General features: G+C 37.1%; 1 protein-coding gene across 2 annotated transcripts in view; it reads right to left on the bottom strand.

Moving 5' to 3' along the window:
- FARP1 (FERM, ARH/RhoGEF and pleckstrin domain protein 1) overlaps positions 1–15,696 on the bottom strand; it is a 338,317-nt gene that overhangs the window by 112,417 nt on the left and 210,204 nt on the right. For both annotated transcript variants that reach the window (XM_020963963.2, XM_020963962.2), the window contains exons 3-4: positions 4,635–4,739; positions 260–302 (exon numbers count right to left, since the gene is read on the bottom strand). In XM_020963963.2, the coding sequence (XP_020819622.1) occupies positions 260–302; positions 4,635–4,739 (148 nt within the window). The remainder of the gene's footprint in view (positions 1–259; positions 303–4,634; positions 4,740–15,696) is intronic.

The following is a 15,696-nucleotide window of genomic DNA, read 5'->3' as shown; positions in this document are numbered from 1 at the left end:
TCTTTGGCTTAATGATATGTGCTAGATACTAATCAAAGATATTTTTGGTTTGCAAAATCAGTTTCTGATTGCCAACCTGTTACATTTAAAACAGTATAATTTTCAAAGATCATAGAATGCTGGATGATGAAAGACAACCAAAGAGACTGGGGGAAAAAAATAAAAGCACTCTCCAAAGACTCTACGTTTAACTATGTAAAAAGAAAGCTACTTCTAATTCAGCATTTACCAGCACTGTTAAATACACAAATATACTTACTTCTGATCTGTTTCACAATAGGTTTTAAAAGATCCAGCCATACCTAAAAGAAAAGCAGATTGAGACATCAGATCCTAATGAATAATTACAAACATTTTCAGATTGCTCAAATCTGTTGAAATTCAAAATATTTTTTCAGTGTATTTTGTACCGTCTGCTACTTAATTCTCCAGAACAAGATCTCTTGCATTGTCTGCTGTTTTCATGGAACAGAATAAGCTAATCTGCTACTGCTTAGAATGATCCTGAAAATCAAAACCTAGCCTCAACTCCACAAGTGACTAACAGAGCACACTAAGAATTTTTCTCTTTTCATTTGCACTTCACCTTTGCCAACAATTCAGAAAACATCAGTCCTGGCTGTGAGCTCTGTGAAGTATGCATGTCTCCTCCTGTCTCTCAAATAAACAAAAAGTATTCCAGTGTGACACCTTTCAAATGTGAAGGACAAGTTTCAAGTTTTAAATTGGTGGAACTTACTGAAAATTGATCCAGTTTACTTCTAAAAAAGTAGATTCATCACTTTCCCCTCTTTACCAACCTAAATTAATATGGATTCCACTAATTTGGATTTTGTGAATGTCAATTCAATTTAACAAACATCCATTCAGCATGTACTATTGGCAAAGCACTATGCCAAGCACTAGACATACAAAGACAAAAATTACATTGTCCCTACTCTCAAGGAACTCATTCTCACTGGAAGCACACATCATCTTCACAGATAAGCAAATATAGGGTGATTTAAGCAAGATAATTATGTGTCAAGGAACAGTGTAGTAGGTAGAGCGCTCAGCTTAGAGTCAGCTAGACTTGTATTATTCTCCTCTCTTTTATACAGACCATTGCAATTCTGGGCAAGTCACTTAACTTTTCAGTATTCCAGGTAACTCTATAAAATTATAAGTTGAAGAAGTTTCCAATCTGCATGAGTCATGCGAGCTACTCACTGAGAGACCTCTACACTGAAGAAATCACAAGACTGCTTAAAACACAACTCCCAAAGCCATAGGTATATAGAAGGTTCCCCCAAATATAACGTAAGGTCCTTGCTGGTTTTTTTTGTATAGGTACTTTTGTGGTTTTATTGAACGAGAATTCACTACCAACTGAAGGAATTATGGAAAAAAGGCTGAGCCTTGAAGGAATATAAGGATTCTGATAGGTACATTGTGAGGGAAGAGGGCAATCTAGGCATGGGGAATACTTTGTGCAATGAAGGGGCAGTGGAATGTCAAATTCTGGGAGAAGCCACTATTCCAGTTTGATGTGGACTGAGATGAAATTTATCTTCCCACCCCACACTGAGTTGAGTTTATTCTCAAATTAACAGACCACATGTACATATATTTAAAAGAATCACCCAAAATTATAAACTATTAAGATACTAACACAATGATTTCTCATGTAACAGGATTTTACTATAATTATAAATTAATCTTATCTATTCATTAAAACAAATTTGGTAAGGTCTCTCTACCCAATAATATTCTGTTGGTGATTAGTTACTTTACATGCTTGAAATTAATAAAAATTACTTTCCTTTAAAATATTCTAATTCATTGATTCCATAATCTTTACTTCACTAATTCATGCTAGCCTTCTTTCTTATTAGATCTAAATTAGTAAGATTTTATAATTAAATTATCCTTACCACTCACTACACTTTTCCAGCCCTTTGCCAATCCTCTCCCCCAAGAAAAAGAAAGATGAAATTATAGTATTAAACTTCCTTTCAATTAGCTATATTGATGTTCATAGACAATACAGTCTTAAAATGGAAATCAAATGTTATCACTAATTTCTGATGCTTCATATTACCTCTGTATTTTCCACTTATATATGGCGAAGAGGAGGGGCATGGTACACAAAGACCTGGTCTTCTCTTACTCAGACTGGCTGAGTGACTCTGGGTAAGTCATTTAATGTCTAAGAAACCTAGGCAACTCCCTAAGTCCCTAAGCTGCCTAACAGTTGCAGAATTGCATTTGGAAACTGAGGTTGTTCATGGGAATCTCCCTACATAAATGAAATCACAGACATGTACAGACCAAAAAGAAAAAAACATTTTGCAAGCAATTCAGGACAAAGTAACCTATATCTTGGCAACATTTTTAGAACTGTTTTCAAACAGCAACAACAACTCTATTCAGTCTTTGGCATTTTTGTGAAAACCACCAGACACAAACATCAGCGAGAGCCAACTAGGCATGTGGTTTTCAAAAATGCAGGTCTGGGCAACATAAAATAGAAGTTTTAAAAAATCATCTCATTTTGCCCTTTCCATCAAATCAAATGCTGCTGATGATGATTATTACAGAATCAGCACAGGTTTGTGATCTGAAGAGTCTGTCTCTCGACTAGTCTTAGGTGAATTTGACAATTTGAAGTTACAGTAAAGGATTTTGGGGTTCTCATACTTTTTTATTTCATTTTTAAAAAAATTTATGCTATAAAACAAGCATTTCCATAACATAGTATAATAAAAATGATGATTGTGCATGAAATTGTAAATCTATTATGTACAACTTGCTATTCTTTTTAAATATAATAGTTATCATGTAAATTTCTTTGTTTTCCTTCCCTCCCCCACCTCATACCCTAGACTTGGCTACCATTAGACACAAAGAAAAAATAATATTTAAGAAATAGCCACTTCTAGGGTGAAGGCAGGGGAGAGGAAGAAAATCAGGAAAAAATAGTTACATGATAACTTTATTATATATTCAAAGGTAATAGCAAGTTGTAAATAATAGATTTGCAGTTTCACGTGCAATCATCTTTTTTTCTGATTCTACTAAGCTTTAGAAATGCTTGTTTAATTTCTTAAGTTCAGAACAAAATAGATAAAATTTTTAAAAATAGCACTAGTCTTTAAACAAAGTCACCATTATGGATTAGCAACCAAACTGCTTGCAGGAAGCAACAGCAGGTGAAGTTTACTCAGTTATGGTCACGGGCAAAGGGGCAAAGTATAAAGGGAGAGTTTCATGAAAATAATATAAATTGGACTACATCAGAACACATACAATCACTTTCTCACCCACTTAGAAATAATAAAAATAATAACCACAATATCAACTCACATTTAGGATTAGCCAAGCAGTTTAAATCCACTAACATAAATTTGATCATAAAAAGAAATAGGGATTCTGAATTCATCTCTTTTATTGCTACTGCTCCCAAAGTTCACAATGTAGCCCCTTCCTCTTCTCCCACAAAACAACAAATCAGTAAGTCCTGCATTAGCATAAAATATGCATGTCTGAATATTTACGCAAAATCCCATGCCAACATGTTTTACTTTAAAAATAGGCTTTTATTGATTTTTTTAAAATCAACATAATTTCCCCAAATATTCCTTCCCAACCTCTTCCCAGGGTGTCAGCATTTGGTTTTTTGTTGTTGTTGTTGCTGTTTTGTTTTTAAAGACAAAAGAAAAAAGAAAAAGGGGGGGGGATTCAGCATAACTAATCAGTACATTGAAAAATGTTTGAAAATATGCACGATATTTAACACCTGTTGAATCCACCTCTGCAAAAGGGCAGAACTAGAGCTCCAATTTTAAAGGAGGAAAAAGTAGGGTTGAAAATAATTGTTCAATTCTAAATTCAAATGGGGCAAAATCATATGTAGCTCCTAGATTAGGTAAAATATCAGGTCAGAAAACATGTGAAGAAAAGTTCTGCAATAATGTCAAGACTGAATATTAAAATTTAACATTTGAGGTTTCAGGATTTTTAAGCATTTTATATGCACACTATGATAATATAAGACATGCTGTATTTAATAATTAAGTTTAAAATTGTCATAAATATGCATAGTATAAGGAGAATTCAAAATCCTAAAAATTAAAGCTTGATAAAGCCTAGAAATGATAGTTTCATGGGACCCTTCTATAGTATCAACATTTTACAATTCGGAACGAATTGGGGGGGTAGGGAATCATAACATAACAGAAGTACAGGATGATTAGTGTTGTGGAGGAAATTTGATAGGTAGAGTCATATGCCATACTAATAAAAGAGATTACTATGGATGTGTGTTTAGAGGGTGGTATAACATGAATGTTTTTTATCCCATTAGCTTCCTGTTAGCACTCTGTTCCTCTTCCCATAACTGGATGGGACCATGATTGCTGTGGTAGGTTTTGCCCATAGACTCCTGAATTTTTTTTAATGGTATATGACACAAGAATTTTAAGAGCATATCCTTCATTATTAAAAGCAAAAGAAACAAAAATGGGACCTGGAGAAAAGAAGTGCATTTGAGGATGGGAGTAATTCTTCTTTTACCTATAAGCATTTGATTGATGCCTAACCCCCAAACCCGATGACTTATAAACTGAATGAAGGATTAAAATTATTTCACCTACCGTAATTTTTTTATGATCTGGAAACTCAAGGCCAAAGTAGTCTCCTTCAACTAGGTTTAGGTGGTTACAAACTGCATCCAGCAACACCTTCCCTGGAGCTCTTTGCTGTGAAATAAAACAAGAAATTTCAGCTCAATGAATGACAGAAGCAATTCAAATCAATGAAGATGCAATACCCATTTACTGAAGTCTAGGTGCCATTACTATTGGAAAGGTAGGGGTGGGGGTGGCCAGCAGAAATATACTGGAAAAATTCTTGCCCTCGAGGTTTTTATAAACATACAGTCCAGTCAGTCAATTTGCATTTATTAAGCACCTACTGTGTACTAGGCACTGTGCTAAGTGGGCAGATAGAAAGGAAGGCAAAACAACCACTGCTCTGAAGAAGCTTTCAGTCTAATGAACTCTAGCTTCTTCTTAGTCTCTTGAGTCATAATCTAAATTAACAAGCTAAAATGGACCAAACTGTGGCCTGCAATCCAAACAGAACAATATCATAAATGCATTTTATGTGGTTGACAGTTTTGCATTTTTTTAACCTGACCTCTTGTAAGAGTGAGGTGCATTTCAGGAACCCATTAACTGTCCAATAGATGTACTTGGCAATGGCAGTTAGGGACCCAGTGAATTTATAAAACAACTCACCTATGCTAACGCATAAAGATATATCAAAGATACAACCATGTGAAATACTGAATTGATTTTTTCCCTTAAAGGTCTCCTGTGCTTCTAGAATTTTTACCATATGCCCAAGGTGACATATAAAGCCATATATTATAGGAGAGCCTCCAGGGATATAACAAAACAGAATGTACTAGTCCTAGACACTCAACCAGAGCAATACTGTCAGCTATTCCCACGGCTCCGTAGCTAGCATAAAATAAAGTCAGTCAGTAAGTCAATAAACATTTATTAAGTGCCTATTATGCATTAGGCAATGTGTCAAGTGCTGGGAATGTAAAGAAGGCAAAAGACAGCACCCAGTCACCCCCCTTCTCCAAGCTCACAGTTTAACAGATGAGACAACATTAAAAAAAAAAACCACTACATATAAACAAACTATATACAGGATAAACTGAAAATAATCAAAAGAGGGAAGGCACTAGAATTAAGTGTGATAACTAATGAAAGACTTCCTGGAGAAGGTGGGATTTTAGTTGAGATTTGAAAGAAGCCATGGAAGCTTAAATTTCTCATTCTTATTCTATCACCATGCCCCCAGTATGGACCCCTATCTTGATTAGTAAAGCTATACTCTTAACAAAACATATAGGCCTTTTGTTCTAGGTCCTTAGAGAACTATATTGATTCAAGAATTCACCTAAAAAGCCTAAAAGAATAGGTAATTAATTATTTAGTCAACAGTTTCTTATAGACTTACTACAGCAAAAAAAGCAAATATAAGGGTAGTGGTCTTAAACAGGATAAATAAAGAGTTGTGTAAGAGCCCTGCACTACAGAGTTTGTTTTTTTAAACCAAACAAACAGAAAAAGAACCCAAGATTTCTAATCCCTTGATGACAACACCAGACAATACTTCCTTTTGCAGGCAAATTACAAGAATGACCAACTAATTTCCAGATCAATTGGCAAGTGTTCAAATTTCCCAGAGAATTCCAGGAACTAAGTGAATTTCACAAACCCAATCTGGTCTGGTTTTGCAAAGTCTGGGAAATAAGCCTTATAAATTCAACACTCTAAGTCTGAATTGGGCACAAAACCCAAAATGCAATGAATACCTTCATAGACCTGACCTTACCCTAAGCACTTTAAAAGGATATATGAAAGAAGCTTAGTATAATGCCTGGCACATAGTAGGCACTTAATAAATATTTGATTAAGTGAAGTAAAATACCATCAACATCCTAAAATGAGTAGCTGTTAAAAAATAAGGAGTTTTAGAAACGTGTGAGAATGTTTGAGTATTAATCAGTTGTGGTAAACCTTAACTATATCAGCCTTATATAAACATTTCAAATACCACCTATGCTCCGTCTTAAAGCTACACAAGGATCACATGCCTAAATCTCTAAGAAATGGTGTGTTTCTAATTGATGTCTAGAAACTAACTAGAAAATGTAAAACTAGATGACTAACCTTTTTGTAGAACATTCTAGATTTGCTTTAAGAAACAAATAAAAAACTCTCCCCCTTCTCCCCCACCCCCCATCCTGCAATGTGGTAACATTCCTTTAAAGGGTAACTTTAAATCAATGTTTGTTGACTGAGACTGACTCATAAAGTGCCTAAAAATTCAACACACCTTCCTGTTTGCTCGATACTCTTGTAGTTCAACAAAAGAGGCCCACTAAAATAGTGTCTTGAAGCACTAAGTTGGTTTCTATGTGATTGTGATACACACATACACATATATGTTGACTGTCTTTCTGAGCAAGAGGATACCTAGCACCACCATTGATACTCCATTATCAGGGTTTAAAATAACACACATGGTAGCCACAGAATAACAAATTTAATCCACTAATTATTTGTTGAGCATTTCTCTACAGGCTAATGGCTCTATAATGGACACCAAGGACTTCTGACTTAATATTTCTACTCTTCTTCATCTGATTACTGAGCACAGTTAAAAATATGTTCGGATACCATGGTGTCAAAATATCTTGGATCTTTATAGTTTTGCAAGGTTGCCTGGGTACATCATTGTCCACACAGTTGGATTCAATAATATGAAAGGATCCTCCTAACAGAGGAAGGGTGAAAAGATTCCTACCACTTTCAAAAGAAAAGTTAGACTAGAGATTTCTGTTCCTTCCTTCTTGTAGGACAACTTTTTATTCTTGCTATACAGTCTTTAACCAATCTACAAAAGGGTTCCATCAATACGCTAGGCTGGTCATCTAAGCTTTCTGTGAACATCCTTTTTTTGATATTTCTGACAGAGTCCAGGGTATTTAATGTCTCCCCTAAAAGAACTGATCATCTTGAACTCATCTGTACTATAAAAAGTCAAAAAAGCTAAGGATATGAAAGCAAAAGGAACTGAACTTTTCATATTTCTTTTGACCAAAGTATAATTCTTCCAAATGTAGGAAAGAAATAATAACTATGTAATAAGGGTCTAATGCATGCCCAGACTCCATCAGCTTGTTTGGATAAAGCAACTTCTTCATATGGGGCTATGGAGCATGCTTCCAGAAGAGTCAAGAGGTCAAGGAATGGAAGTGCTTTGGAGAGACCGTGGAGTAAGGACAGATATTCTGGAACTGGCTCACTTAAATCCAATTCAGACACTGTCTTGTGATGTCATTGGTCCTTTTCAAAAATGAAGGACAAACAACAACTTATTCTGGCTGGCTAACCATGTATGAAATAGGAGGCTTGTGGCTTGGCTGCACAGGCTGATCAAAAGGGTTTTTCAATTTCAGGTACTTCCCAGGGGCCTCATTGGGTGATTCCTTCACTCATAATGTATGGCGAGAGATAATGAAGTAAGGAGAAAGGCCATGGGGTCTTTTCCCCTCTGAGGTCAGATGGACCTGTGAAAGGGCCTCTGAGTCAGTAAGCTCAAATTATCAGGAGGGCATTCCAGCATTCCAGTGCTCCACAGCTTGGATTCCAGAGCCAGAGCAGCATCAATGCCCCAAGGAGCAGCCTTTGGTGATTCACGGCCAGAGGAAGCTGAGGTCAGGACCTATCTAGTGGTCATTTCCTACATGACACGCCCTGACCCAGACCAAGGTGGTACAGGGGAGAACATGCCCCCATGGGGTATCTCAGAGGATTTCCCCCTGTACATTCTATGCATCAGTGAAGCTGGACTGCTGTCTTTGAATGTCTACTCTGTTTTCCCACCTCTCCACCTCTCCTTGTTTTTGCTCATTCTGTTCCCTCTGCCTGGCTTATCGTTTTCTCCTCTACATGTGTTGAAGTCTTGCCCATCCTTAAAAGGTCAATTCAAATGCCACCACTTCCTCCATAAAGACAAAACTAATTAACCAATCAGTAATTAGCTGCCACAACCTCAGGTCAAACACAGGATGATATTTAAAACTTGAAAGGAATTAAAAGGGTATTTAGTACAACCCTCTCATTTTATAAATGGAGAAACTGAGGCCCAGAGAGGTTAAGTGACTTCTCCAAGGTTGTACAAGTAGTAAATGGCAGAGCCAGGATTTGAAATCAAATCCTCTAACTATAAACCCAGCACTGTTTCCATTCGATCTCGCCATTACATCTTTAGGAGATACACAATAATAATAATTTTTTAAAAATCCAGCCTCCTTCCTTGGAAATTTTGTAGAAGAGGAAACACAAATTATTTGCTACTAGGCCTCCTGCATTGCTGTATGCCAAATAATATATTAGAGAAGACTTTATTCTTCCCATAAAAGATGAGGTATCTAAAAGCTAGCTGTGCAAAAAGGCACTTAATTTCAAATGATGCATTCTAGGCACATTTTTCTATCGAAAGCTGACAAAATGATTTTAAACTATAAGATTCATGATCCTGAATTGCTAAGGTAAAACTGCAGTGAAACTATAAAGGTTTAAAGTAGGTATACCATATTCATCATTTAAAAATAAGCACATAAAAACCCTTAAAGGAAACTCAGCAACTGAATAAATATTTAATAAAAAATAGTAAAATAAAATTATTACAAAATACTGATTTTAAAAGCTGAACAAAAACATAAAATATTTTGAAAATATGTTCAGTATTATTTGAACATGGTACAGGTGTTTATACTGAACATAAGCATGATCTGAGTACAAACAAAAAAAAACCCAACCCATGTATCTTGGAGTGTGTGTGTGTTCTTTGAGTCAAATAAACTACATCACCATTATAAGATCCTAATGGAATGATATTGGAAAAATATGCCTACAGGTACATTAGAAACAGCTACCAATTATAGCGTATAACTTTTAAAAATAATAACAACAGGATCATAGGTTGTAGAAAGGGACCTTATAAATCACTTAGTCCTATTCCTCTCATTTTGCAAATGAACAAACTGAGGTCCAGAAAAAAGTGATTACATGACAAAATTATTACTGCTGTTTTTCTTTTTGGTAGCTTTTACTTGCAATCCAAATGACTTTTGAGTTTTAATGTGGTAGAAAAACAAGTAGATGAATTTCAAACTGTGGGTTCATATTGTTTCCTGAGTTTTAATGGGCTATTCATATCATCCTATAAAACAAAATTTTAAAAGGCTGGGGGGACAGGGATAATATAACAATTTTGGGGGAATGTCTAGCAAGTAAGCTCTGGATTATAAATAATATGCCTTTCCACATTTAGCTGCATCATGAAACTATTGAATCAAAGTTGCCTCAGTAAAATGTGTATTTTCAAATATTATTGTTGTTATTTTGAGTAAACAAAATCTCTTTCACCATTGATCTTTAAGATAATTAAAGAGTAAATACTTTTTTAGAAAAGCATTCCACCAATTCTGCACTATTTCCTCAATCTTAAGAAGGCTAATGTAGCTATCAAAAACAGTGTAAGTGTCATCTCCCCATATAAAGTGAGGTATAGTCCAATAGGTTTCCTGTGGTATAATTTCAGATAAAGAAACCTGTAAAGCTGATGCATAGCTGTATTTATAAAACTTACATCTCCTGAAGTTTCTGGTTGTTGTATAGGGAACTGTTTTTAACCTTCACACTGTGTTTTGATGTAACTATAGAAGCCTTGCTCATATGAGTGAGACAAAGGCCCCTCTCTTAAAGGCACCGAGTCTACTTTACCTCACTTACAACATTTACATCATTTTATAGATGAGGCCCAGAGAGGTTTTGTTCTTTTTTTTTTTTTTAAATATAAATTTATTTATTTTTAGTTTTCAACATTCACTTCCACAAGTTTTTCAGCTCCAAATTTTCACCCGATCTCCCCCCTTCCCCCACCCCAAGATGGCATGTATTCTGAATATCCCTTCCCCTAGTTTGTCCTCTCTTCTATCTTCTCCCCTTCTCTTATCCCCTTCCCCTTCTATTTTCCTGTAGGGCAGGATAGACTTCTGTACCCCATTTCCTGTATTTCTTATTTCCCAGTAGCATGTGAAAACATTTTTTTAAAAACATGTTTTTAAAACTTTAGGTTTCAAATTTTCTCTCTTCCTCCTCCCCACCCACCCTCATTGAAAAGGCAAGCAACTCAATATAGGTTGTACATGTGCAGTTATGCAAAACACATCCATAGTAGACATGTTGTGAAAAACTAACTCTATTTCCCTTAATCCTATCCTGCCCTCCCATTTATTCTATTCTTTCTTTTGACCCTGTCCCTCCTCAGAAGTATTTACTTCTGATTACCCCTTTCCCAATCTGCCCTCCTCTCTATCATCCCCTGCTCTCTTGTCCCCTTCTCCCCCTATTTTCCTGTAGGGTAAGACAGATTTCCATACCCAATTGAATGTGTATGTTATTCCCTCCTTAAGCCAAATCCTATGAGAATAAGATTCACTCATTCCCTCTCACCTTCCCCATTTCCCCTCCACTGTAAGAGACTTTTCTGTTTTTTTGTGAGATAATTTACCCCATTCTACCTCTCCCTTTCTTCTTCTCTGAGTATAATCCTCTCTCATCCCTTAATTTTATTCTCCAGATATGACCCCTTAATCTTCAGCTCACCCTGTGCCCTCTATCTATCTGTCTACATATACATAGATATAATTTTTTCCTCAACTACCCTGATACTGACAAAGGTCTCATGAGTTATAAATATCATCTTTCCATGCAGGAATGTAAACAGTTCAATCTTAATAAGTCTCTTATGATTTCTCTTTCCTGTTTACCTCTTCATGTTCCACTTGAGTCCTGTATTTGAAAGTCAAATTTTCTATTCAGCTCTGGTCTTTTCATCAAGAATGCTTGAAAGTCCTCTATTTCACTGAATGACCATTTTTTCCCCTGAAGGATTATACTCAGTTTTGCTGGGTAGGTGATTCTTGGTTGTAATCCTATCTCCTTTGCCCTCTGGAATATTATATTCCATGCCCTGCGGTCCTTTAATGTAGAAGCTGCTAAATCTTGTGTTATCCTGATTGTGTTTTCACAGTACTTGAACTGTTTCCTTCTGGCAGCTTGCAATATTTTCTCCTTGACCTGGGAACTCTGGAATTTGGCTACAATATTCCTAGGAGTTCTTTCAGGGGGAGATCGGTGGATTCTTTCAATTTATATTTTGCCCTCTGGTTCTAAACTATCAGGGCAGTTTTCCTTGATAATTTCTTGAAAGGTGATGTCTAGGCTCTTTTTTTGATCATGGCTTTCAGATAGTCCAATAATTTTTAAATTCTCTCTCCTGGATCTATTTTCCAGGTCAGTTTTTTTCCAATGAGATATTTCACATTGTTTTCTAATTTTTCATTCTTTTGGATTTGTTCTACTGTGTTTGATTTCTCATAAAGTCACTATCTTCCAATTGCTCTATTCTAATTTTTAAGGAAGTATTTTCTTCAGTAATCTTCTGGACTTGCTTTTCCATTTGCCCAATTTTTGTCTTTAGGGCATTTTTCTCCTCATTGGCTTTTTGGACCTCTTTTCCCATTTGGGTTAGGTTATTTTTTAAGGTGTTATTTTCTTCAGTATTTTTTTGAGTCTCCTTTGGCAAGCTGTTGACTTGTTTTTCATGATTTTCTTGTATCACTCTCACTTTTTCCTCTACTTCCCTTACTTGCTTCTCAGGATCCCTTTTGAGCTTTTCCAAGGCCTGGGACTGATTCATATTTTTCTTGGAGGCTTTGGATGTAGGAGCTTTGACTTTGTTGTCTTCTTCTGGTTGTATATTTTGATCTTCTTTTCACCAAAGTAAGATAATATAGTCTGACTCTTTTTGCTGCTTGCTCATGATCCCAGCTAATTACTTGAGTTTTAGACTCTTTGATAAGGTATGAATCTGCTTCCAGTGTGGAGAATGTATTGTCCCAAGCTTCAGGGGTTTGTACAGCTGTTTTCAGAGACACTTGTAGGGACCTGTAAATTTTCAGTTCTTCCAAGGTGGTATGATAAGGGTCGCGGTGTTTACTCCTTTCCTGGCCTGTGACTACAAGTACTCCTTTCTGTCCCGTAACTGTGAGGAAGGGTTCCTCTCTACAGCCACTACAAGCTCCACCAAGCCAGCACTCCTCTTCAGCCCAGCACCGCCACCCAGAACTGTGGCCCATATCCAAACAGGGGCAAAGCAAGAGATTCCTGCCTCAGCACTGGCAAAGAGATCCCTGCAGTCCCTCTCTGATCAGCCATTGGATTCCCCCTCAGTCTGTGGGCCAGAAGCTTGGGAAGCAGCTGCCCCCCGCCAGGGCCACGATCTTGGGAAATGGATCTGAAACCCCGCCTTCCTCTCTGAGCACCAACAGAAACAGACTTTTCCCACTGACCTTCTAAGTTGTCTTTAGCATTCATGGATTGAGGCGTCTGGAAACCTCCACAACTGCCAGCAATTCAGTCCTCTGAGGCCTGCTCCAGGTTTGCTGCGGCCTGTGTACTCTCACGCCGCGCTGAGCTGCATTCCCAGCCCGGCGCGATACACCTTTCTGATCAATCATCCAGGTTGTCTTGGGCTGGAAATCTGTTTCACTCTGTCTTTTTGTGGGTTCTGCTGCTTCAGAATTTGTTTAGAGCCATTTTTTATAACTATTTGGAGGGGTTTGGAGAAGAGCTCAAGCAAGTCACTGCTTTCACTCTGCCATCTTGGCTCTGCCCCCCCCCCAAGTTTTGTTCTTTTATCAATGCCTGGAACATAGTATGAGATGTATAAATATATATTGGTTGAATGTGCAAGGTCACACAGGAAGTAAACAGCAGAGCTGGGATTGGAACTCTCTCTCCCTCTCTCTACTTTCTTCTCCACCCCCACCCCCCCAAATAAGATGACAGGTGCATACACATATGTGGTTTGTAGTTAGAACAGACTATTTGTGGAGAAAGGACTTATCGTCTCCTTCTCTTGCTTTCAAGTTCAAAGGAAAATAACACCAGAAAAACAAGGTGGGAAGTACTGTTAAGTGGTCCCACAATCCCCTAAAAAAAGGGTTTACTCATCCTAAAACTGAATAATCTATAGGGTGAACTAAAAATCTAAATCCGCCTGCCTGTTGAATGATTCGGATCATAGAACCTTTATAGGTTCTATATATAAACCTAGGTCCACTGACTTCAGATCAGGTTATCAGCCCCAAACCTTATAGGCAGTCAGAGTGTATACTAGTGCAAAACACAGGGCTTCTCAAAGCTTGGGAAGCTTGTTGTCTCTCACTGTCAAACACTCAAATAGAATTGCTACCTCATTTATTTGGACATTCCTTCTAACAATGCAGGCCGAGACCCACCCATACCTGCTCATCTTGCACAAATTTTCATCCATGTCCTCCCTGAATTTCGACAAAAGGGTCCACCCAACATGCTGATGCCTTCCTTGATACTATAATAGAGCACTATGGCTGTTCATCTGTCATTCTTTATCCTTTTCCCATGTCGAGCCTACTTCTTTTTCTTTCTCTGATGATGTCTTTTCCTCCAACTCTCCTTCAAACTTCCACTTTGCCCTCTGCGTTCTATTTTTTCTTCCCTCTATGTCTCATAGCCACACATAAAAAAAATGTCTCTTTCAACAACATTGCTCCCATTGATACTGCATATGAAAATCAAAATTCTTTGGATATGATAGAAATAACTTCATTCAAAATCCCAGATAACACATAATAATAGCTATAATTTATATAGTACTTTAAAAGTTTACAAAATACTTGGCATAAATATTTTTATTTGATCTGTACAACAACCTTGTGCTTTTATCCCCACTTTTCAGATGAGAAAACTGAGACTATGGGAGGTTAAGGGAATTGACTAGGGCCATACACTTAAGTAACTGAAGCAGATACAGTGAGGGGCCTGGAGTCAGGAAGACTCATCTTTCTGAGTTCAAATCTGGTCTCAGATACTACTAGCTAGGTGACTTTGGGCAAGTCACTTAACCCTGTTTGCCTCAGTTTCTTGATCTGTAAAATGAGCCAGAAGAATAAATGGCAAATCATTCCAGTATCTTTGCCCAAAAAAACCCAAATAGGGTCAAAAATGACTGAACGAAAACTTAGAGACTCCAGGTCCAGCCCCCCATCCACTAGATTACCTAATTGCCCCAATAGCTCATGACAGGAGGCATAAAACAGGGGGATGTACGCTTGCCAAAGGTATGTGTCACTGTTACAGAAGAGACCCAACTCAAGAGCTGAAGTCGAAGGAATCTCTGTGGAAGATGAGGTTCCCCAGATATTCCTGTTTGTAGATGCCATCGTCCTAATGGCACTGAATCCTCCAGCTATCACAGAACCAGATCTGTAACCACTCAAAAAAGTTTGACTTTACCTTCCACAATAGAAGATCAAATGGTGGAATTACATCTATTGCCCATTGTTTGACAAGCATCTGGGTGGACAAACATAGCTTGTCCATCAGTATGTATAGTTTGGGACAAACAATACAAATGGACAATGAGTTGGGCCCAGAATTAAACAGGAGAAGAGTAGGCCTTCAGGAAACTGTAATGCAACTTTAATGACAACATGTTTCTCACAGAAATAAAGTCCAACCTTTTAAGAAATGACATTTAATCATATATACAAATCAGTGCATAAACATATCTCTTTCCTGGAATACTGCTTGAGCTATGTTTTTATAGGTCCTTTTTCCTTTGCGGGCTTCCCTTGAGGTTCACTTTAACATCACCTATGTGAATTTAAATGTTAGTTGGAAGGAGAGGAATTTAAACCCTACTATGTGATTGACCCCATCCTTATAAAAAGCCCCTAACTTCTATCCTTCCACTCTGCCTCTACTGTTATATGGTGGCTCTAAAATGGAGGGCAGAAGAAATTAACTTCATTATCCATTTAGGTACAGTTGCAAATAATGTGGCACAGGTATAGAGACTCAGGAACTCCTATAACAAACTGAACAATTTCATTAGAAGCAAGCAAATATTTTTTTTTTTGAGAAAAGCCTTTAAGTTTGGCTCATCCATTTGAGTCTGACAAACAATTAAATACAGCAAGAACTTCAATAAAATTTTTAAAAAACCCAATCTCAA

Source organism: Phascolarctos cinereus, unplaced genomic scaffold, assembly GCF_003287225.1.
Source record: "Phascolarctos cinereus isolate Bilbo 61053 unplaced genomic scaffold, phaCin_HiC Scaffold_7;HRSCAF=346, whole genome shotgun sequence".
Classification (NCBI taxonomy): Eukaryota; Metazoa; Chordata; class Mammalia; order Diprotodontia; family Phascolarctidae; genus Phascolarctos; species Phascolarctos cinereus.
This window is presented reverse-complemented; position numbering and strand designations above follow the sequence as displayed.